This window comes from Amaranthus tricolor, chromosome 5 (assembly GCF_026212465.1).
Source record: "Amaranthus tricolor cultivar Red isolate AtriRed21 chromosome 5, ASM2621246v1, whole genome shotgun sequence".
NCBI lineage: Eukaryota > Viridiplantae > Streptophyta > Magnoliopsida > Caryophyllales > Amaranthaceae > Amaranthus > Amaranthus tricolor.
In genome coordinates this window covers 31812587-31837218 of record NC_080051.1, presented here as the reverse complement: position 1 = coordinate 31837218, position 24632 = coordinate 31812587, and the positions used below count along the sequence as shown (strand labels likewise).

The 24632-nt window shown below is 34.1% G+C and overlaps 2 protein-coding genes across 4 annotated transcripts; one reads left to right on the top strand and one right to left on the bottom strand.

Moving 5' to 3' along the window:
* Positions 1 to 221: 221 nt before the first annotated feature.
* LOC130812810 (MACPF domain-containing protein CAD1-like) lies at positions 222 to 8497 on the bottom strand. 2 transcript variants are annotated; one of them, XM_057678418.1, is made up of 8 exons: positions 8187 to 8422; positions 7572 to 7635; positions 3716 to 3954; positions 3192 to 3387; positions 3022 to 3099; positions 2618 to 2801; positions 2363 to 2526; positions 222 to 1104 (listed from the first exon to the last, which is right to left on the bottom strand). In XM_057678418.1, exons 3-8 carry the CDS (start codon positions 3952 to 3954, stop codon positions 475 to 477), a joined length of 1491 nt encoding a protein of 496 aa, XP_057534401.1. In that variant the 5' UTR covers positions 7572 to 7635; positions 8187 to 8422; the 3' UTR covers positions 222 to 474. The 2 variants fall into 2 exon arrangements, with proteins under 2 accessions (XP_057534401.1, XP_057534400.1); XM_057678417.1 differs by having other exon boundaries at positions 7572 to 8497.
* Positions 8498 to 14860: 6363 nt separating this feature from the next.
* On the top strand, positions 14861 to 24350 carry LOC130812755 (phosphoglucomutase, cytoplasmic-like). Of its 2 annotated transcripts, none has more exons than XM_057678337.1 (19): positions 14861 to 15173; positions 15297 to 15386; positions 16708 to 16789; positions 17391 to 17446; positions 18192 to 18305; positions 18386 to 18448; positions 18553 to 18672; positions 18759 to 18859; positions 20100 to 20159; positions 20249 to 20348; positions 20435 to 20589; positions 20660 to 20755; positions 22221 to 22284; positions 22443 to 22524; positions 22610 to 22785; positions 23146 to 23222; positions 23589 to 23721; positions 23840 to 23956; positions 24045 to 24350. In XM_057678337.1, the coding sequence occupies exons 2-19, from the start codon at positions 15306 to 15308 to the stop codon at positions 24114 to 24116; spliced, it is 1749 nt and encodes a 582-aa protein (XP_057534320.1). In that variant the 5' UTR covers positions 14861 to 15173; positions 15297 to 15305; the 3' UTR covers positions 24117 to 24350. The 2 variants fall into 2 exon arrangements, with proteins under 2 accessions (XP_057534320.1, XP_057534321.1); XM_057678338.1 differs by having other exon boundaries at positions 14861 to 15198.
* Positions 24351 to 24632: the final 282 nt, after the last annotated feature.

The following is a 24632-nucleotide window of genomic DNA, read 5'->3' as shown; positions in this document are numbered from 1 at the left end:
TGAAGTCAGCTTCGAGCCTACATGGATCGTCTGGTGGGACATTTTGGTCAAACTATGGCAAGGTCAACAGAAAAACATTCAATTACTAAGTCAATCCATGATTCTAATGATGTGATATTTGTAAATCTGTTACTGATAGAAACTATCAGTTGTAGTAATGCATTCTAAGAGGGTTTTATCTTGCAAAAGAAAGAAAAACATTCGACCATTAAGTCAACTCATGATTCATAATTGGCTTGGTGTAGTCCTTTGGGAGATTTGGAACATTTATCAAAGTCAATAGTTATACAAGCAAAAATCAGCATTATCTACAAATTTTACAATGATAATTATGAAGACTAGCACCAAAATTGAAAAAAAAAAATATAAAATGCACATCCATCCCCAGAGAGAAAATTATACTACTACTTAAACCAATTCACTGAGTTAAAACATCAAACTAGATGCACAAAACCATGAAACTTACACCTTCCATTAATAATTTAACAATGAATACTTCACTCTCAAAATAATCTTCCCTTTCTCTATCCCCAATTTTCCGCCTGTTACCAACCAATGACCCGGAAGATCTTCAGGCCCTTTCTTCATTTCCGACATGTCAACAAATTTCACCAATTTGTTACCACTGACGGTTCCTGACGAGCCAGAACTTGAGTCACCAGAACTGCATTCAGCACCGCCAGATTTGTTGGGTTTTTCTACTGGTGTATGATCCCACAATGACCTCCTTATAGTGCATCCTGGAAGCCTCGAATAAAGGAGCTTCATGTATAAAACGTTTCTTGACCCGAAATCCCACACTCCAAGCTGAGCTCCCGTGACAATGTGGACCCCAGAAACCTCCCCGGCAAAGGTTTCGTGGCTCTCAATCGGGGCGGTGCTCACATGTGAGAAGTTCTTCCATTTCACAGGTTCGAACCAACGGCTATCTTGCTCCTCAGGTCCTAACCATTTGGGTGCACCAATTGCCACATGAGTGTCCCAATATGGAATCAGGATTTTTGGGAGGGATACTAAGTGCTGAAGATGTATACTTAATCGATTCTGCTTCACTCCTTCTAAAAATAATCTTAGTCCAGTTACAGGTTTACGTCCAACAGAAACCTGTATATATGTGAGAGACAAACATCATAAGCTTATACAAATATAGAGAGATTATCCTTGTTTTCGAATACACTTCTAAGTCCCATCCCCTTGACGCGTTTCTATTTGTGTTAATTGATACTGTATAAAGTATATGATATGCCCATCACCTATGTTATTTCCATTGAAGAACTCACATTTCAGGCAGGTCCGTGTACGAGTGACTAAGCGTATTATAAATCATTTCCATGTTTTTGGTCAAAAATGCAGTGCCAAAGGTCATACCCTTGTCGAAGTGCCACAGATCTGACAGGGTACTTGAAGTAGAAAGAAAAAAGAGTCAAGTAACATAATCTAACACCCATAGTTGGAAAGAAACCACTATGTTTATGAGGGAAAAATATTTCCAACTTACAAAAGGAATGCAACATATTTTCCCTGTCTTTACCTTCCTCTCTAAAATCTTCGCAAGAAAACCAAAGGAAAACAAAGTTTGAAACTTCATTTCCTTGAAAAAAATTAAATTCAACATGTTCCTTTGAACCAAATCCAGCCCGTGGAAAAAACATTTCCCTAATAAATGCAAACACCATTCATTTAGTGAAATTCATCTTCCCTCACTCTAAATATCAGCTTTGTTCAATATTTATGCGGCATTACTCCCTTACACACTTTTGCAACAATTAAATTCCCAAATGCATAAGCAAATGCATGTAAATATATTTACCTAACCCATCACAAATTACTGAAATATTTCCACCCTGAAAGATGTGTAGAAAAATCAACTCAAAACTATGGCTAAGTCCTAAATCCAGGAATGGAGATGTGGGCACAAGGTTTTAACATGATGAGCGACTACCAAGCCTTAAGAGCGCTCACATTGATCCCTAACAATTTGGGCACTTAATTTCTCTTTCCTACTTTCCCTTCCACCTCATATTTCTCTAACTCATTATAACCCATGTTCTTACCTTTTATATTTTTACCACAATAATGATCATAAGGCATTGTATTCTCTTCTACTTTTTATATTTTTACCTATACCCAAAGACATGTGGCAGTTCATTGCTCTCCTTCCATTGTGCCCCATTTCCCTTAAGGCACCAGTATGCCCTCTACATTTGAAAGTCAAATATGCTTTTAACAAATGTCATAATTGTTAACAAAAACGACAAGGTCATTGATAATGACCCAATAAAAAAAGGCATTGGTGTGCTAAATTCCATCAGGTGGCTTGGCATATGATGATCATTAAACATGCAGGTGATAGGAGAGTTACCTGTTCTTGGCTGATGTAAAGCTTCTGCCCCATTAAACTGAACTGCAAAGATGGACAGACAGGTTCTTTTCGTTGATGGCCAGGATGCCTATTGTGAACAGGAGCCCATACACGGGGAATTTGGAACTCAAGAAAATATCTTAGCTCCTCGATCGGAGGCTTGTCTGCAAATATAGATAGCTTATAAAAAAAACTTTCCCACTGTTACAGCAGTTCATGCTGCAAACAATTCTGATAAATACAATGACAGCTTACATTCCAGATAGAGAGTAATTGCTCGTCTTAAATATTCTTTTCTAGCTGAATCTTTGATTAGATCAGTTATAGGGGCAAAGGTCATATCAATAATGTCTGGAGAAGACTTCACAGTCTTAGCCCATTGTTTGTGACTTTGCTCTAGATCATCCCCTCCCCTCCGCCTAAAAATGACAGTGATGTCCTGCATGGATGAACATTTTTAAAATTTCAATGACTTCTCAAACAAAACCCAGACTATGTTCTTAGCTTATGAGAAAGCGCTACATAATCAAAAAGCATCGATGTTCACAAAGTCAACAAGGAAAGATTAAGTCAAGACATTGCTACTTTCCGACTTAGCTTGCCTGTTTTACACGAACTTGTATAAATTTCATTAAGCAGTGGTCATTTAAAACCCTTACTTCTTTTCCATTGACGGACGGAACACTTGTTGGTTGAGGGTATATTCCTTGGCTGTTAAACAAGCTAGAATCACCAACCTGTTATTAGAATTTGAGTAAATGAGAATTAAGAATACGTCAAATCTAAAACTAATGAAGAGTACCAAGAGACGAGTCATTTGGAAACTAGCCTTGTCCTTTACTCTAATTGGACCTGAACTTGGTTGACTGTCTAGATGCAGAAACCTCTGCTTTCCAATCTCTTGGACATAAATTTTCATCTCTATGGCTGATAAAGGTGATGATTGATGTTGTTTAACATAAAATACATCTTTACCGCCAATAGTGACAGACGTAATAACATGTGTACCATAATTTTCAATAAAACTGCAAAAGGAAACAATAATACAAAGTATTAAATGCGCTCTTCTGCCGCAGATTTTGCTTCATTAGGTGCTCGTCGCTTAAAAAAATGTGAGTAAATGGTGGAGAATGACAAAAAAAATACAAGTGGTTGGAAAGAGTGCATAGTTAAGATGAAGAAAGAGTGACTTTGTGGTGAGAAGTAGTAAATATCGTGGGACCATCTCCCTAAAAATTTGTAGCGTATTGGTTGAAACAACTATTCTTAGAAAATGTAGTAAATTGAGAGCAACATAAGGGTATTCAACAGTCTTCACTTCAAATTCAAAGTTAGTTTTCAGTGAACTCATACCTGGCCAACGAAGGAGGGTCCCAAACAGTTGGGATAGCCTTTATGACATTTTCTTGTAGAACCCATGCAGACTTAGATAGCTGAATTTTGGCGAGTGGGAAGACAAACCCATCCACTGATAAAGATTTGGTGGATGCAGCATCAATGTGCTTTGAGCCAGTAAAATTAAATGCGGCATTGAAGCTACCAAGAGGAATGTTGGCCGATAAATCAGCCTTTTTATTGAAGTGGTTCACCATCTGACATCATATATCAGATTAGATGTGTTAGAATGACACCCCCAAAGAATTAAAACAAAACTATGGCAGCATCCTGTGTAAAATGAAAACTCTGCAGTACGAAAGCAAGACAAACTTTTCAGCATATTGTTAAAGCATTAGTTATTTACGAATAAAGAGAATCATTGACTTCCTTGTCCCATTCATAATGCAAGTTACTGAGAAGGGATAAGGAAAAACAAGTAACTTGAATGCAAGTAAACCAAGATAAACAGAGCGCAGACAATGTAGCATCTTATAATTAAGATTTAAGACCCAAACTTTCCGCTCATATGGTGTTGGATTTCAAGTAGCATTACTCTTGTTTGCATCATCATCATCATCATCATACCTATATCTCATTCATAGAAGCTATGATCAAGAAATGAGATGAGGAGCTGGCAGCCAAAGGTTTAAAGTTATTTGGTTTTGAATTATTATGGACTAAAGTAAAACAGTTCATTGAATCAAATTGCAAATGATGTTTGCTACCAAGGATCAATCGGAAACGACCTCTTTGTTAAGGGTAAGGTTGCGTACATCCGACCCACCTAAACCCCACCCTAGGTGGGAGCCACTCTATGGCATTAGGGTATGGAATGTTGTTCGCTTGTTGCTCTTGTTTGAATGAAATAAACTCTCCCCCCCCCTCTAAAATTGCTTCCAACCATGCAAAATAATTGTGCATACCCTATTGGCAGCTAGTTCTCATATAACAAGCCAAAATCCCAAGCAGTATTGATCTTCAATTGCTTGCACGTTCACGGTTTGTCATTGAGATTCAAGATTTTATCACCAGCAGTCAAACCTTCACTAGAACTAAATAAATTCACCCATTACTACAAATAAACACACAAAACCAACGAGAAGTGATTGGAGAAAACTCAGGCTCCACTCTCCGCTGCAATGCAGATTTCAGAACTCACCGTTTCCAAAATATAAAGCAGGCATGTTGCTCACAACGAAGAGTCATTAAACAATCTCAAAACCAGTAATTCCAAAAAGATCCACATTTGGCTTAGAGTAATAAGATTTATCATCAAAATTACTATGATAAGTAGTAAATTTGTCATTCTCGAACATTATCTTACACTTATCCCGTGACAAAAAAATCAAACTATTCAGAATCAAGAGATCCTTATAGTGACACCCATTTAGACCATCATGATGTCCATATGCTCCACCAAGCAATCTGATCAACAAAAAAACTTCATTTTCTCCACAAAGAATCTAAGATGCATTGATACTTTCTTCTTAAGCTTTAATCAAGGAGTGAAAGTACCCTTATATGATGTAAAACATTCAAGTATTTAAAAGTTGATGAAGTCTGCCCATGTGCCTTGACATCACATTCTTGTTCTTGCCTACAACAATAAAGCATTGATCCCAAAAGATTGGGTCAATCATTTCTAACGTTCATCCACATGAATTCTTCTTCTTTACGCATTTTGATTTTATACCATCTCAATGTGGGTGTTTGGAAAATGAATGTACATGTTGGCTTTTAGTCGGCTTGTTTGACGAACCAAAAGTGTTAACATATTTTTGTTGTCTTTTGATTGGCTTTTAAGTCAAGTTTTTAGGGAGATGTTTGGTATAATATTGGATTGTTTCCTATTTAATATAACAAAAGTGGACCAACAAGTAAAAAAAGGCAACCAAGTTAGCTTTTTAGTTTTGTCTTAAAAGGCAACTTTGAAAAGACATTTATCAAATACTTTTCTTGACTTTATGAACAACCAACTCGCCAAAAGTCAAAAGTCCACCAAAAAGCCAAGTAAAAAGTCATTTGTCAAACACTCCCAAAGTGTATGTTTAAAACCTTCATATCTTTTCCACTCTTGATCGTTTTAGATCTACCTCACCCTTATGTTAGGTATCCAGAGTTCCAATTCTCTATCTTCCTACCCAATTCAGTATTAACTCATCTTTGCACATACACAAACCATTTTGAATGATTTTCTTTCATCTTCTCCTTAATATTTGCGACTCTTAAACCCTTACTTATATTTCATTTCATATTCTAGCCCTCAAGAAATGTCCACTCATCCACTAAAAAATTCTTGGTTTTACCTTTTTTATGAAATTCTAACGTTCATCAGCAACTAAAAAAAATAAACAGTCTCTTCTAAAGTTTCTTAATTGTTAAAATGCTTAGGCATCCCAACAAGCCTAATATTAACCAGTAAATGTTAATATGCAATACTAGTCAACTCACCACACATGGCTTGATGAACTGAGACTACATGAAGATCAAATTTCCTAAAATCCAAAATTTTCACCCTCCAAAAGCTAAGCCTATCTCATTTCTAAATTTCAGCATTTGTTTATTAAAATTTCCATTTTGGAAATGAACCCCAAAGTATGTAGACGTACATTACGAATCAAGTAAAGGAACCATTTAAATTTTAAGGGCTCCGAATGAACCACAAACTCAACATGACGAATGAAAATTAGTAGTAATAATGAGTCTTCTAATTCAATCCTTTATCCATCAAATAGGGGTCTAAAACAATAACAAAGAAAACTAATAGAAAGTCTCCGTGGATGGCATAGCCGCATAGGTTTGAACTTGTGACCTCCTAATTATAAAAATATTAAGGTTACCACTAATCCAACCATTATTTTTACAATATTTATTGGCGTCATTATGGATAGTTACTATATTCTAGAAAAATATCAGGGCCCTTCTATGTTTTGCCATTACTCCTACGGCCATGGTCCGGTTTCGGCCGGTCCCGGTTCCAATTCCAAAAAACTGAAACCTGATTTGCACCATAGGGTTACGGTTTTGGTTTCGATTCCGATTCCAGACGGTTCCTCGGTGGTTTTTAGCGGTTCAACTCTCGGGTTGGACGGGTCGAACCATCGATTCAATTCTTTTTTTCTTTAAATATAAATATAAAAAATCATATAAAGTACTATAATAATATGGACGTACCTTTGTTGATTATTATCGAAATCCATTGTTTGTCAATCATTATTAAAATATTTACTATTATTGTTTAGGTCTAAATTTCATCAAAGGTACATCTGGATGATCTGGTTTGCGGTTTCACAGGCCGGTTCCTACCAACGGTTCCAAGAGTCTATCAGATTTTTTTCAGAACCTTAACGGTTCGGGCCGATTCAGAATGACAGTTCCAGTTTTGAGACGGTTCTTCGGCGGTTCGGGACTGGTTTGGTTCCGGGTAACCCGCCCTGTGGCAATCACTCCTACACATCTAGCCAATAGCCATATGTAGTATGTACCAACAATTTCATTCAAGCTTCTCTAGATCATCACTATAGCTATGTTCAATTCATCAATTCTAATGATCTTGAACAATTACTAAAACCCTAAAACCACAGGTGTAAAAGGCAGCAAAAACTTACCAAGACTCTCTAAAGAAATGAAACAGAACCTCATAATAACTGTTAAACAACATATCATATGAAAGTACACAGCCAAAACCCATAAATCAAACACTAGCTTTACAAGTAAAAGTTAACATCAAAAAGAACCGTCCAAGACATAAAATGTATAACAAATATAAAAAGAACTAGTGAAAAGAGATAGTATATAAAATTGAATGAAGACAAGAGATTTAGAGCATTACCTCATCATATGAGCAAGCCCCAAAACTTTCTCTACCAGACCTGCAAGATTCATAATTGATACTCCTAGGAACATTAGGAACAATCAAATTATCAGACAACCTTAAATCCCAAGTGGGTTCTTCATCAATATGGAATATCCTAGACCCAGCAATCCCTTTGCAGTACAACAACCTAGTATCAAAGTTTACATCAAAACCCCTTCCTAAAGCTTGAATTGCATTAACAGCAGTATACAAAGCTGCTTCATTTCCATCCATTTAAAACTAACCCAAATAGCCAAAGACCAAAATATTGGCAAAATAAATTAAAACTAAATCAAAAATAGCAGAAACCTTCAAAAGTTGAATGATTCTAAGATAACCCACTAAAATCAAAGGGTCAAATTAAATGCCCAAAACCCTAATTCTTGAAAAAATTCGGGTACAACCAAGAATCTCAGTTCAGATCTCTAGATAAAAGTAAAACCCCATAAAAGAAACGAGAAAATTGATTCCAATCACAAAACTTTAGGGGTGTATTTACTGCAGAAATGCATGAAGAAATTCAAACTTAACACCCCAATTTTTTCCCCAAATTGAAATTTTGGTTCCCAAGTAAAAAGCTATATTATTTACCCTCAAAAGTCATTTCCCAAAGGAGATACGGAGCAATTACGATGACAACTTCCTTAATCTCTAGATCTTGAATCCATTGAAGCTTTTTCTCTGTTTCTCTCTCTGAACTTTGAAGTCTGCGGTAGTCTATCTATCTCCAATTCTCTACGATTGCCTGATTGAAAAGTTGTCCATATAAACTTTGACTTGTCGAGTCTACTACAATGACTGACTCAGTAGTACTAGTACTACTCTACATTCATAATCACTTCCCACATTATTTTGGCACTACCTTTGTGAGCAAGTTCATAATTGGATACTTAGTTTTTAAGAACATAGCGGCCCATTAAGTTCGATTACTTTCAAATGTACCTTATTCTTATAAACTATTAAAGTTTTCTGAATGATAGAAAACGATAGACTATATTTTTATTAAAAGAGATAAGAAAGTTGTAGTCAGTTAGACCCTCAACTCGAACAAATTTACAAACGAAAACAAATGACTATAAGCACGTCATAGACATGAAAAAAAGGATAATTTGAATAATCAGATACTTGGGTTAGAAAAACTTTTTTATTATGTGCTCTAGGATAAGTAAAACATTGAGACTTGTACATATTAAAAAGAATTTTTAAAACGTAAGCTAGGGTATAGAGTTGCCTATAAACCAACATCAAAAATCATTCATACATTCAGCTTGAGTTGAGTACAGAATTTATAATGCTCTTGTATATAGGTTCTATTCTCCTTCTTAAAAAATCAATAGCTTTTTCTCATGAACTCTTTTGACCCAAGACTGAGTGGGAAATGCACTTGGGTGTGTCGTGTAAGTAAAGCTTATGGCCTAAGATTTGGTACATCGTGTCCTACGCTTGGACAACATAACCAAACCTAACCTACGCCAACCAAAGTAAATTAAGGGGAGTAGCACAGGGGTGTTCTACGTTCAACACTTTAGGTATCTAGCACTTGGATTAGAAAAATATGTGTTCGATGAAGGTGAAGTGTTGAAAACGACGATGTATTAGAGTTCGAACAATGGGTTTCAAACTCCAATATTGCCAAGATCGAGTGTATGAGGTTTTGTGACAAATAAATTACGCTATCAACGATATCGATGTTTGTAGGAGAAAATAATGCAATAAAACGACACAAAGATTTAACGAGGTTCACCCAACTTAGGCTACGTCCTTCGGTGTGTAGTATCTCTTATATTATCAAAAGGAGTTCAAAGAACTCAAATATGGAGAATTACAATAGAGAAGAGATATAGACTAGTGTTTGGCTTGGGGTGTATTTTGTGGATGTTTTCACCAATTACAATGTGAATAAGAGCTCTCTATTTATAGGAGAGATCACACTAAGTAACATTAAGTATATTAAAGCTATGAATAAATGATAATGAAATATCTCCAAGAACTTGAAGAGTCAAAAAACAGCATCTTAGGAGTATCAGAAACATCGCTCGACCAAAGTAGAGGCTCGCTCGGTCGAGCGGACTACTGGAAGTTTCTGGTTGCATTCTGTCTGCTCGCTCGACCCATCCTGAAGCTCGCTCGGTCGAGCGGCACTTCAGAGGGCTTCTGACAGTATAGCTCGACTTGCATAGTTGAGCATCTTGAATTAAACCTTTTAACTTCTTCATTTAGTCCCATAACTCCCTTGATTAATTCATTAATTCATACCTTAATCATCATCATAAACCACAAATATTAAGACTCATCTTAATACACCCATTCATGACAAATTTATGGGATTCCATCCCAAGAGTCACCACATAAATGCACACACCAAATGTGCACTCAAATTACACCAATGATAACAAGTGTTAAATGTAAGAAAAGCATAAGTAGAGCATAAGGTTTTCGTACATGTGGGTGTGAATATACTTATGGAGTGAGTTACACATAGATAATGTCCTCGTATATATCCAAAAAGTAAATGATATACTTACAAAAATAACACAGGCAGGTCTTTTATGTTTTCAATTTGAGAAATGTGCCAATAAATTACTTTATGTAGTATTTGGGAATAAGTATTTCATTTCAAATTAAGAATTTCAATTATGAAATCATAAATGAAGAATTTGAGAATGACAAGGTTTGAGTAGTCATTTTCAAATTCTCAACTTTAACTACTTTAAAAACAATGGTAGAATTTGATCCAGATTCAAGTTTGAAAATTTTTAATTTGCCAAACAATAAATTTGAGCAAATTCCAAATTTCTAAATAAAATCATGGTTCCCAGACATGATATTAAAGAATTTTCAATTAAGACTCTAAAAAATTGCACAACAACTACATTATCTTCTACATGCGTTACTAAGAGATTTGGAGTTATATAAGAAATTATTTTTACTGTCATAGCATGTTCAATAACTAAGAAATTTTTTTATACATGAGAAGTACCTTTAAGGCTTAAACTATTTCCAAATAAAATTATTCTCATTGTTAATTAAAAGACAAATCGTGAATGCTTTGGTATGATTAACCTCAGCAAAAACAGTATTGGAATAGTATGTTTATAGTATTACAATGGTAAATCTTGCATTATAAATACACTCTCCATGGCAATGTAACGTATCCTTAAGCACACTGATTATCAGTAATACAATACAATATTCACTTCCTACTAGGCTACTACTCTTTCTCCTTGTATTTCCCTTATATAAGAATTGGCTTGTCGGGGTTAAAACAAATACCTCTTTCTTCAAGTAGGATTTATATTGAATTTTTTAACTCTCTTATTTTCTCAGCCTATTATGTATTCAACAAAAATTAGAATCCTTAATTATTTCGTTTAATTTTTGTTATCAAACTTATTTTTCTTATAGGACTTAATTTCATAAAACTAAATTGTATCGAAGAGGCCATATGTTAATATATTTTTAAAAAGGTGATTCATAGTCAATTATTATAACTAGTTTTTTTATGAGAAAATGTCTTTTTATTTATTATATATTTTCTCTTATTTATCTAATGTGTCTCATTTGACTTTTCACCATTTTTTAGGAGGTCAAATGGGACCACATGTAAAAGAAAAAAGTGTAGTGTTTTTTTAATTTTAATAGGGGTAAAATGAGGTTAGTAGGTGTAAAGGTGTGAAAAAGTTAAGTTTCGTAAGGATAAATTGGTAAAGTTAGCATATTCAAAATAAAAATGAGACATTTAAGATGACTTGACCAAATAAGAAAATGAGACATTTAAGATGAATAAGAGAGAGTATTATTTATTATTTTACTATTTCATCGGCTCTATGTTTTGATTGCAAAATTTCATTAGTTAACAAAAATAATAGTTTATTTAAGTAATGGTTGCATCTTGATATTGTTTATACTACGATTCATTACAAAGAATAGTAGTAATATTAATTTTAATTTTAATGGGTCTTAGACTCTTGACAATGAAATTTTATAATTCGACAAACAATTGAATTGACTAATTTATATAGTAAGTTTTAAGCACTCAAATAAAATATTGAACAAATTGTCTAAAAAAAAATTAAGTATAGTATTTTATATAATTTTTCTATTTTCAATCGGAATATTAAATTGATGATGATATATTATTTTTATATAATTAAATTATATAGAAATAGTCTCCAACTCTCCATCAAATATATATAAAAGTATGGTACAATATTACATATGTAGCCATGTTTTCTTCTATGTTGTATGATCTATCTACACAAATACAAGTATGGCATATTTGCATTTTGTTTCGTCTCTGGTATCAATACGTGAACTCTAATTCAAACTACGATGTTCAATATCGCATGGCGGAATGGCACACCCAAATACTTTCTTTTTTTTTTTTTTTTTTTTAATCTATTTGGGTTTACATATAGAAAAAGGTTATCGTAAAATTACTAATTAATTTCTGTCAACAAACATCAACATAATTATTTACAACTTTTGGTTTATAATACTTCAATTCTAATTGAACTCTCAATGGGAAAACTTTCATATTTACTTCATCTTTAAATATGGAGCAAGGATAGTCCCCTACAATCAAAAAGAAAAAAATAATAACAGAATTCATGATATTTTTATTTGTTGTGAAAATCGAACTTCTAATACATAATTTTCATTCTTAATGAAAACTCATCTTACTCTATACTTAATTAAAACTTCATAAAAGCCATCTCTCCCCTAATTATTTTTAATTCTAGAGTTTATGTTAGTATGAATACTTCTCTTTAATTATGAAATTCAGTGTTATTTGTATGTAATTATCTACTTAAGTTTTTATTTTTAGAATTTACGTTGATTATTTTGTGTTTTATATCTCGGTAGATAATGTTCGTACTTGCACGAAATGTATTTGATGAAATACTTTGACCCAAATTTAAGTGTGCTTTTTTTCCTTTTTTTTTTTTTTTTTTTTTGTATAACTCCCATTCCATGTGATGTACAATTAGTTGCTTTGTTTCAAACAATAACATACTAGGTCAAAGGGAACCAATTATATGAACTTTCAAGATATGGCATCCATGTATCATTGACTCATATCACGATTTTTTTAATCAAATAAACATTAAAAGAAATCCCAAAGTGAGCTTCTTCATAAAAATAAATCAAAATAGTGTATACTGGTACGAGTCTAAGGTTAGATTTATTCACTATTACAAACAATGAATAAAGAAATAGGTTGGTCAAAAAAATTCAATAAATTTTGTTCGTTGTTAGTAAAAACAAACAAATAAAAGCTGGTCAAATAAAGTTAGGCCCCTTTACTCGTTGTTAGTAACAATAAATTAAGGTATGGTTGACATTGTTTGACTATGTCAATCATATTCGCTGTGAACAAACACTTGTTGATAACCATCTCTCCTAAGTATTTAAACTAGTCGTTATAACTATTCAAACTAACCGTTAATTGATTGTTTTTACTAACAGCGAACAAATAAGATTCCCTAAATACATTCCATCCGAATTCCAATTTTTCTCTTAAAATCAATTAATCTCAAATATTCTAATACAACTTACGTCTCTCAAGTTTAGCTAAGGTATATATCTCTGATTCCCTTTTTATGATTTAATTATTTTAATAGATATATAATTATGTGTTATTATATGTTTTACAGTTGATTTAGTAAATTAATTAGTGTTAATGATCTTCGTGTTTAGCAGTCCGATGAAAAATTACTATTGTGATTAATAAGTTGAATATGATCGAGATTGAAGCAACTTTGATCTAGGTCTTAGCTTTGTTGCATGCTCATTTTTCCTCGGTGAAGCATTAGGTTGTAATTACAATAGGTGGGTTGATTCCTGTTAGAGTATATAACACATTCAGGGGCCTCTACCATCAGCTTAAGCTTTTTGGTTGAGTTGGTTCCTTAACATGGTAGAGACCCCAAAATATGTTATATACTCAATAAAAATGATAGATATAGATCATAATTAAACTCAATAAAAAGAAAGAAAAGCTTCAAAACAAGTTGGCTGGCTTGAAGTTTTGAATGAAGCTTTTACATCTAACGGGAGGGACGAAACGGAGAGGATCATGAGGATGTTTGAAAAGTGATATTAGATACTAAATTTAGGTTGTGCATAGGTTGTGCATAAGTATCAAGTCAAACAAAGATAACTAAACCTGGTTAATAATTACTAACAACGAATAAAGGGACTGATTTTGTCTGATTAGCTCCCAGCCTTTGGAATAAGTTTGCATGCAAGCTTACTTTGGTTCCTCGTATCAGAATGTCGAGCACAATGAACAAATTTGAAAATATTCAGATCCACGTAGGAAAATGGTTCCTCGTGTCGGGCCGTCCATCATACTTATGTAGGATGGTCATGACTTTACAAGTCTAAGTACATGTTGGACTCATCCCAAATCTGACCTTAATTTTAGAGTTTGAGTGTTTTTAGAACTTATTAGATTTAAGTCTAAAAAATAAAGGAATCTTAATCAATATCTAAGGATTTAGAACTTATTATTGATTTGTAACTATTTTTCACCTGAATTGACAAATAGACTCCTTACAAACCTAATCAGAATTTTAAAATACAAAAGTTATGAAGTAAAAACAATTCAAGGCCGTCTTAAACCTTTTAAAGGCCTTGGTCTAATTTTAAAATTGGACCCCAACAAAATAACGAAATTAAAAAAATTTATTATAAAACTCTTTACATTATTTAAAATAAAATATTAAAATTGAAAAATAAATAAAAGATTACTCAAAAATAATGGTGAAAATGTGATCTTCTACCCGTAGCCCTTAGCAAATTTTGAGAAGTCTTGAATTGGAAAACATTGATCTTCTAAAAACTTTTTTCTTAATTATCTTTTAATTTTTTACTGGATGTAATAATGCATTAGTAAGGAAAATTATTTTGATATTATGATTACTCTCTAGTCTCTATCTTGTCTTTCTCATTCAGAAATAATAGAAAATAATTATTTGCTATTTTAGACTATATATTTATATTTTTTGGGCTCTTAATGTTTTCATAATTTTTGAGCCTTGTGCAAATGACCAGCTTACCCCTATACTTAACCGGCCCGAAAACAATTAAATCAAGACTCATTTATAAATTTAAACCCATCAAACCCAATCAATAGATTTGCATTTGAGTCCACAAAATATCAATTATGGGTTGATTATGAGTCTAGTCTAGTAAACTTAACTAACATCCATCACTTATGTGGTGTTGTGTCGTGCTCCTAAACAGAAAATGAACCGCAAATTCTCGTACATTGTGTGCTTGTGCTTAGCACATATTCATGTCAGGTCAATTTCATGGCATGCTTAGTTTTGGCCGGCCAACGAGCTGACCCGGCCCACAGCCAGCTCTAGGCACATTTACCATTGGTTCCACTTTCCTAGATTTGGTGTAAACGAATATACCGTTAAATGTTGATGCCTCCTTGGACACATTGATTTAAGTATAGCATTATGCCGAATAATTTATGCGGTACTAGAAAGTTGACACCGACCCACCATTTTCAAGCCAAACAATATTCCACAAGAAGCAAATCAGAAATCCTGCATCTCCAAGGTCCAGATCTTCCACAATTTCTCTGGTCTCAATAATTTCTTTCAGATTTTTTTATTTAGGTTTTGTCTTACTTCTTAATTTGATGATTTTATTGTACTCCTATTTGATTTATTTTTCTTACAGTGAACAACAATGTCGACCTTCAAAGTTTCTCGCATTGAAACCAGGCCTTTTGATGGACAGAAACCAGGCACTTCTGGTCTCCGTAAGAAGGTATCGTCATTAATCACATTATCGCCTTTTCGCAATTTCAGTTTTTTTCTTAATCAATGTTTGTTTGCTTGCATTCGCCAGCTTTGATAAATCTAACGCATTTGTTGTCTTTTTTTGTGATGGATCTTGTTAGTATAGGTTTTTGATCTGAATTATATTTGTCCACATTTGAATATTCCATGATTTTAGTTGTTGCTACATTTTCGCATTGATTTCCATGTGAAAGGTGTGTTGGACCTGGATTTTTTTATAGATTAAATTTATATTAATTCAGTGATATAAAAATCACAATTGTGATCACATTATATATCCTCTTCTTTTGATTCAAAACTTATTTCGATTGCCTCTGATGGTGACATTTGAAATTTGTGATGTGATTGCATAAATATGAAGTTTTTGATTTTTCAAATGTGGATCCGTCCATTACCAAGATTTACAAATTATAAACGTTGACGAACTTAATGAAGTTATTGACTTCATGCTATAAATTGTGATTGAGTAAATTTATGCTTTGTTGACGTTGTAAAATAATGGTTCGATTTGCAGCTGATGTGAACTTGTGATAGTTAATGGCTACTGTCACTTTTTCTCTTCTTTTAGTTTGCATAATTTCTTTTACAATCTCTTACAGGTTTGTGGGAAATGTGCAATTAAATTTGAGTGAAGGAAGTGCATAGATTTAACGGAAAATTTTGGAACTTAATTTAATGCAAAGAAATTACCATGCTTCTTTTATTGTACTATCAATTGATTGTTAATTATAGTTTGTGTTTTCCAACTCTTGAAGTTGCTCTACATTTGATGCTAATTCAGATTGTTAGCTCAATCAAGTCAAAGCAAAAGAAAGTAATCGGAAAAAATAAGAATTTGAAACTTGTTTGTGAAACTGATTTTTATTTTTTGTTAATAGTTTCTTGATGCTAGGACCTTTCTTTCCCTTTATGTCATAACTAATGTGAATGCATAATTCAAAGAGCTGTGTAATTGTAGTGTGATATCGAATATTGTAATTGGCCTGTCTACGCCGCGTAGAATAAGAGCTTTTTCAGACGCTTTGATTTCATGTTAATGTTCATGTTTGAAGGACTAGTTAGAGCTGCTAACCCCCTTTTTATGTTTTAAATCTAATCGTAGTGTACAGTAATTGAGCTTGTACTGATTAATATGTTACTTGTAATATTCTCATTGGTTTTATAAATAAATGTATAGTACTTTGGGTTCAAGATTTACTTGATAAATAGTTGGAGTATTTATTTGCAGCTAGTCAGCTACTCATCAGCAATATTAAATGATTAATACTTCATTGTTTTCATTTGTCCAGGTCAAAGTATTTGCACAAACTCATTACTTACAAAATTTTGTTCAAGCCACTTTCAATGCCCTCACATGTGATAAGATAAAAGGTTGGTTAAATGTTTTCTTTATCCTGTATGCAAATTGGCTTGATTTTGTATTGTTTGGGAATTCCCAGTAATACTATTAACATTCAATACAACACTCTAGGTAGATTTTTTTGTTTAAGGAATTGAGGTGTTGTTATGTTTGACCGGAAAGTTCTATGGATGACTACGTCCTTCTTTCCAAAGGTAGCTGGATTAAAGATCAAGTTCTAAGCCTTATTTGTTTCAATTGACTTATTTTAACTTAGTTTCTATCCTTTTTTAGTTTCTCTTTCCCTACAAGTTTCAGCCGAAACTTGAAGCTCTATTGATGACTAAATTAGTAAGTTCCTTTTAATCATGATTTCTATCTCTCCCTCCTCTCTTTGTCAAAAATATTTGAAGTGAAGATATCTTTGGGGATCGAACATTGAAGAGTAATATATAATTTTGGACTTACTACGTAACAGTCTTCTCACAAGGTCTACATAGAGAATCGTCTTTTAATATCTTGAATTTTCTGTTTGTCAAAATCATGAGGTTAGGTTACAGGTTATGACTGCCAAATGCTTGCAGTTAATTTTTAATGGGTAGTTGATTGATTTGGAAGTGTGTGTGAATGTAGGAAACACACTAGTTGTTTCTGGCGATGGGCGTTATTACTCCAAAGATGCTATCCAGGTTTGCTTGTCAACCATACTATGCTGATTTTTCATCGTACAATAATTTTTTTACTCTCACCTGTCTAGATATGTGGAGAATTTGATATAGATATATGATTAGTTGCAAGCCAGATCCTATTTTCCTACCTGCTTTTTCTCTGGTGCATGTGTCTCAGGTTTTTGTGTTCATAGCAATTTGTTATGACAAAATGAGTATGAATCTATGCCAGATTCCATACTCCTTTTCATCTACGTCATCTTTTCTCCATCTGTGTTGTATGATGATTGATTTTGTTTGATATACTCTATTATACTTCTATTTAAATCAGTGGTTAAAAGACAGCCTCAGCTGAAGCCTAAGGCACAGCTTCCTTGGCACTTGAATGGCTTGAGAGAGACACAATTAAGGTGTAAAGAGGTGCACTGAGGCACACTGATTGCATTTTCATGTCTGCAACCTGTTTTTGCAGAGTACTTATTGTTGAGGATTGCACCTCGCTTCAAAGTGGTGAATATCTCACGCCTAGAGCTTTGCGCCTAGGTTATAGGACTCCTATTGCCTTAGTGCATCTTGTGCCTTTTTTAACTTTGTGCAAGATATGTCAACATGTGAGTGATGTTGGGGTGGGCTTGTTTTGGAGCCTAGGTGATGCTATAATATAGCTTCTCTTTGATTCTCTGTGCAAACCCTTCTATGCCTTTTTTCCTGGAAAGCTTGGGTTCTTGTAACTTTTAACTCACATCTGTTTGATAAACAATAACAGATAATTATTAAGATGTCAGCTGCAAATGGAGTGAGACGTGTTTGGGTTGGTCAAAATGGATTGCTTTCGACACCTGCTGTATCAGCTGTCATACGTGAAAGAGTTGGGACTGATGTAAGTTTCTGTATATGCTGGTTATCTCCCTTCTTTAAAACGGTTCACATTACTATAATCCTTTGGACTTCTGATGATAGGGATCCAAGGCTTCTGGAGCATTCATATTAACTGCAAGTCATAATCCTGGAGGCCCTACTGAGGTTTTTGTCATGTTCTACAGTTGTAGCACATTTCCTTGGTATTAAATTATATTGCATGAATTATGCTATAAATATTCTTACTTTATCTTTTTATTATACTGTAGGACTTTGGAATCAAGTATAACATGGAAAATGGAGGACCTGCTCCTGAGGGAGTCACAGACAAGATTTATGAGAACACAACTACCATAAAGGAGTACCTGATTGCTGAAAATTTACCTGATGTATTGTTTTCATTATTGTACATGATGGCTATTAGTTTAATTGCTAGGTATTTTGGCTTATATTAGATTATTGCTATTCTTTCCAGGTTGACATATCTAAAATAGGCTCAACCAACTTTTCTGGGCCTGAAGGAGAGTTTGAGGTTGAAGTTTTCGATTCAACTGATACCTATGTGAATTTGATGAAGTAAGTTTTAATGAGGGCCTACACCATCCACCTGTACATTTTTGTTTTTGCTTAATTTCATGTATGGTCTTAAAAAATTTGATAGTCACTACTGGCTATGTATTGCATTAAGGAGTACTTATTTGTTGAAGATTTTCCATGTATTGTTTTCATTTTTGAGCATGATAGATTGGTAGCCTAGTGCTAGGACTGATTGGAGACACCAATTTTTGTTGGGATTTTAATTTAAGATTGATTTTGAAAGAGGTTGATTTTGTAACTTTTATCTCCATTATTTTTATTTCTAGAGGAGCTGAAGAGTCTTTGGTTTTTATATTGGAATTAAGTGAAATGACTTCTTGAACCTTTTGCATTTCATATATATGCAAAGCATCAAATGATGTTTGCAAATCAAGGGTCAATCAGAATAACATCTTTGTTTTTGGAGGTAAATGGTTGTGTATGCCTTGTGTGGGGCAATGTATTGTTGTTGCTTCTCAAAAATAGTCCCTGGTCTTAGATGCTTAAGAATGAGGCCGGTATATGTTTAAGAATGAGGTTTGGTATGTGCTAAGATAGCGGAATATGCAGCCCATTTACTAAAAATCCAGAATTAAGGGAAATATTAAGAAAGCGTTGTATTGATTTCATCTTGGACCAAGGGAAATACAACAACTAAGCTATTTTTAAGAAGTGATTTCTCTCCCAAAAAAGCTAGCTTGTAATTTCAAATGCTCTCGCCTCACTCAATTGGTCTCTATTTATTGCATGATATCTCTTCTAGCTCTCATATCTACAACAATCTAACTCAATTATTTGTTCTTTTCCTTAAATACCCATTCTAGCACAAATGCACAATCCTTGGCCAACTCTAGGTGCATTTTTCTTAATATCCCCTTTACCTCTAAGGGATATACTCTGAGCTCTTTGCTTTCAGTTTCGCAACAATTTTGGATGAACTAACATGATTGGTTCAAGATCAAATATTGTGGTGTATGCATTTTGGGGCAGATATTGTTTGGTTGATGAAACTATAGTAGGGTCATATCTATTAACAAGGTGACGAAGATATGGAGACTTAAATAGCCAAACTAGAACCCTGTGGGTTTTGAATCCTGCAAATTTAATTCTTGAAAGGTGGAAAATGTAGGTACTATGACATCTGAAGATAGTGTTATTTTGCTGGTTTTTAGATTTGTTATTTTGCTGTGTTATCGCAAGCTATTGATAATAGTGTGTAACTGTTTTGTCGCATAAGCAGGTCAATTTTTGATTTTGAGGCAATTAAAAAGCTGCTTGCTTGTCCGAAATTCACATTCTGGTAATAGTACTCACATTTTGGAAGACTGAGGCGGTAAACTTATGTAATACCTTTGCTAAATCTTTTGCTACCCCCTCTTGAATTTTTAGTTATGATTCTCTTCATGGAGTTGCTGGTGTGTATGCTAAGCGTATATTTATAGAAGAGCTTGGTGCCAACGAGAGCTCACTTTTGAATTGTACTCCAAAGGTCGGTTGGTGGTTATGATTTTTTCATCCCAAGTTATTGTCTAGATTAAAGTAGAATCTTTAGCTTACACGTTTAGACTTTTGTAGGAAGATTTTGGTGGAGGCCATCCTGATCCCAATTTGACTTATGCTAAGGAGTTGGTTCAGCGCATGGGATTGGGTAAAAACTCCGAAGTTGAACCACCTGAATTTGGTGGTGCTGCTGATGGTGATGCTGATCGTAACATGATCCTGGGTAAAAGGTAGATGCTATATTTTCAGGCGGAGGGCATATTTTGCAAAAAGCTTTTGTACTAACGTATCCTCTGATAGGTTTTTTGTGACCCCATCTGATTCTGTTGCTATTATTGCTGCCAATGCGGTAGAAGCAATTCCATACTTTTCTGATGGTCTGAAGGGAGTTGCAAGGTATGGTTAAGGTGACTTTGGTATGGTTAAGGTGACTTTGCTCCTCGTTTCTAGCATTATATGCTGTGCATTCATCTGCTTCTATTAATGTTGATGTAGTTTCCATTTGGATTATTAAATTCTTTACAATAATATTTGGAGAGAATGTAGAATAAACACTTAATAAGTGGAAAGAAAGAGTAGAAGAAACATTTTACTAAAAGAGGAATATTTTAAAATGTAAATGACTAAGGAATGGACTAAAGTGAAAAGTGTAAAGAATAATAAAACACAGATGGATTAGAGTTGCGCCAATTTTATAACTTTGAACATAATTGAAGTTGTACCAAAATTAGTTTTTATCAATAATTTTAATTAGCTAATCTCCCTCTATTTTTGTGCAAAAGAAAAAATTGGAGTCATTGTAATTTTCTTGAAACAATACCTATACTATGCGATAGAGTGGTCCCAATGTCTACTTTAAAGGTAAATATTTGGTAGGAAGGGGTATTTAAACAAAAAAGGTATCAGCATAGTGCATCACCATATTGCGGCTATATTGTATTGTAAAGTCTTAATTCTGAATTCCAATATATGGAATCGTCTATTGAACCGAAAGAAATCAACTAAGAGTTTGTATGTATGCGCCTTTCCATTCATTTCTATTGACACTATATCACACACTCCATCCAAGTCATTTTTTTCTTCTCTGTTTACCTCTTGTCTAGTCATCTTTTTGTTCAACTTCTAGAATTGATTATCATTTATCTTATTAAACACACATAAAATATTGTCATATTTCTTTATGATACCCAATGGGCTCAGGGCTCAGGGCCCAGTTGGGAATGTGCACTGCAACCTTTCTTAATAGCGACAGCCGACGAGGGTGGGAGCCAAGTGGAGTCAAAAAGGGAAAATAGGGGATATGCGTGTGGGGTGCTGGAATTAGAGAAAGATTTTCCTTAATTGACCAATACTTCACAAAGATGTTTTATCGGTATACAACATATTCTTCCAATGAAATGATAGAAGCATAATAATGAGAAAAGAAAGATAAGAGTAAAACTAAAACATAGACATGAAAGACCATTCAAGCAGGATTGACTATAAAGTTGGAATCCAACACCATGACCCCAGCACAGTGTGTGTGCTAGATCATGCCTGCCCTAAGCTCATGCTGGGTTGTACTTTTTTCATGCTATGATGTGAATGCTTTTTGGATGGCTGGAGAAAATCCTACTTATGGCTATTAAATTTAGTAATATAAAAAAGGCAATTTAATCGGCAAATAGTAAGTATAGTTTTGAGTCAAGTAAAAATAAGGTGAAAGAGAATTGGGTTTGATACCTTCTCTCTCTCTTCTCCCTCTTCCTTGAGTAATGACATCCTAATTCAGTGATGGTATGTAGTACATGGTGAGTCAGTGATGTATGTCATTTTAGTTGTAGAATAACATATCTTCTTCTGCTGTGTATTACCTTTGCAGGAGCATGCCTACTTCTGCTGCTCTGGATGTTGTTGCAGAAGCTCTAAACTTGAAGTTCTTTGAGGTAAATGCTGCTCTTTGTATAGTTTCTTTAGAAGATTGCTTGAGCTTTTATTATTCCTTTTCCCTCTTCTCTCTGGACTCTGTCTCTCTCTTCCCCCCAAAAATTGAGATCATTAATACCTTCATAAGGACATGTAAAAATATTCTACTTAATATCAGGTGCCCACCGGCTGGAAATTTTTCGGTAATCTGATGGATGCTGGGCTATGTTCAGTATGTGGCGAAGAGAGTTTTGGAACTGGTACACCTTTATCTTTTGTGTTCTTTGCTCATTAGTGATGTCGAATAGATTTTTCAAGTATTAGCTGACTGAGCTTCTTGAACAGGCTCTGATCATGTACGTGAGAAGGATGGAATTTGGGCTGTATTGGCTTGGCTATCTATTCTTGCTCAAAAGAACAAGGAGAAACTCAATGGAGAAAAGCTTGTGACTGTTGAAGACATTGTCCGTCAACATTGGTCCACCTATGGTCGACATTATTATACTAGATATGATTATGAGGTACTACACTACTACTGCAATCCTAAATGACTTTTAACACTGAACTAAATTTGTCAATTTGTATCATCTCTCACGTGAGCTTTTATTTTCTACAAGGGCCCAGAAATATCTCTATTGAATCACAAACTATCACTCGAAATTTAGTTAAAAATAAACAAAAGAGTAAGAGGCAATCTGAGTGTGCAACTAAAAAAAGAAGTCATTTAAACTTAACATATCATGGAAGATTTTTGTTCGTTGCCAATGCAATAATACTACTAAATTTGAACCAGTGCAAATATGCAATAACAAACATAATTTTGAAACTTGAGCATTATCTTATATCAAATTTATCAATTCTCACGAAATCTTTTACTCTAGAATGTTGATGCAGGTGGTGCGAAAGAACTTATGGCACATTTGGTCAATCTGCAATCTGACCTTCCACAAGTTAACAAGTAAGCTGGTGTTTGCTATATTTGAATTCATGCTATTGTTAAGTGAGTGAATCTAAATCAAGTGACCTTAATCCCTATTGGGTTGAGAGTTAATTGAGTGAAACCTTAAGTCGTACGGCAGTTTATAGAAGTTTGGTCAACTTGTCAATGGGGAAATTGGAGGAGGCTCTTAATTTGATCTGTGCTGAAGGCAGCTTGACTTTGGTGAGGATCAAGAGGTGGATAATATTATGAAATGTTGTCTGCTCCCCATGCCCAAATCCAACAATTAACTCATACTAAGTCAGTTTAAATATTTGTTAGTTTCTTATTCCAAAATAATAGTATATGATTTCTGAAAAGATTTTTAAATTGATGCTGTAACAGAATCGTGAAGGAAGCAAATTCAGCAGTTTCTAATGTGATCAAAGGTGACGAATTTGAATACAAGGATTCTGTTGATGGTTCAGTTTCTAAGCATCAGGGTATTCGCTATTTCTTTGAAGATGGCTCGCGATTGGTAAGGAACTTCTATTACATTGAAATTCGCGTCTGACACATAAGTTGATTGGTTTCTTCTTTCTGTGTGCACTCCCTATATAAGGTTCAATGTGTTGACCATTTCTTAATTAATGTAGGTGTTTCGTCTTTCGGGAACTGGCTCTGAAGGAGCAACAATTCGGGTGTACATTGAACAATATGAAAAAGACTCCTCAAAAACTGGCAGAGATTCTCAGGAAGCACTTAAACCTCTCGTATGACTCCTCCACACTTGATGTGATTCTAGTCTCTGTTACCTTTCCTTTGCCTGGTACTTAACCTTTAAAATGAAACCTATTGCAGGTGGAAGCTGCTCTGAGGCTTTCTAAGATGCAAGAATTCACTGGGAGGTCCGAGCCAACAGTTATCACATAATTCAAGTTTTTCAGAAGGTCCAATTTGAGTCCAAAATTCTACAAATTGTGTGCCGTCTTTCTTTAGAGGCAATACTAATTTTGGGCTATATATTTCGATGTTGTAAGAAAAGAGGGAGCTCATTGTTGAACACCTTTGAGTTCCAGAGTTGGCAATAGGCAACTCCAGTACAGATTATCAGTCCTTTTGCTTGAGTTCTTGAGTTGAGCACTCGATGAAGGATTTAAAATTAAATTTACTTGTACTTCTATATGAAAACTACTTTTACATTTATTTTTTCAATCAAGAGAGTAAAAGCTATTGGTTTATATAAGGAATCATCTTTCAAAACTTCCGCTATAAATTAGGATAATATGCGTGCACAATCCACTTGCCTCGGCCTGGTGTAAACTAAAATGATGTTCTAGTCAAACCTCCATAAATTGGTTGTTAGAGTATAAGGTTATAAATAGGATAATAAGGAACTTTACAAAACGTTTTTAAAAGTATTGCAATTACATGTTTTGGCACGTATCA

Coding starts and splice junctions, on each gene's coding strand:
- LOC130812810 (XM_057678417.1), bottom strand. CDS start 7,829: ATGGATGGAAATGAAGCAGCTTTGTATACTGCTGTTAATGCAATTCAA. Junction 3,955..7,571: donor GGGCTTGCTCATATGATGAG/GTAATGCTCTAA, acceptor ATATGATGTCAG/ATGGTGAACCACTTCAATAA. Junction 2,802..3,021: donor CGTCCGTCAATGGAAAAGAA/GTAAGGGTTTTA, acceptor TCATCCATGCAG/GACATCACTGTCATTTTTAG.
- LOC130812755 (XM_057678337.1), top strand. CDS start 15,306: ATGTCGACCTTCAAAGTTTCTCGCATTGAAACCAGGCCTTTTGATGGA. Junction 20,160..20,248: donor TGTCCGAAATTCACATTCTG/GTAATAGTACTC, acceptor TTGAATTTTTAG/TTATGATTCTCTTCATGGAG. Junction 23,223..23,588: donor GACCTTCCACAAGTTAACAA/GTAAGCTGGTGT, acceptor ATGCTGTAACAG/AATCGTGAAGGAAGCAAATT.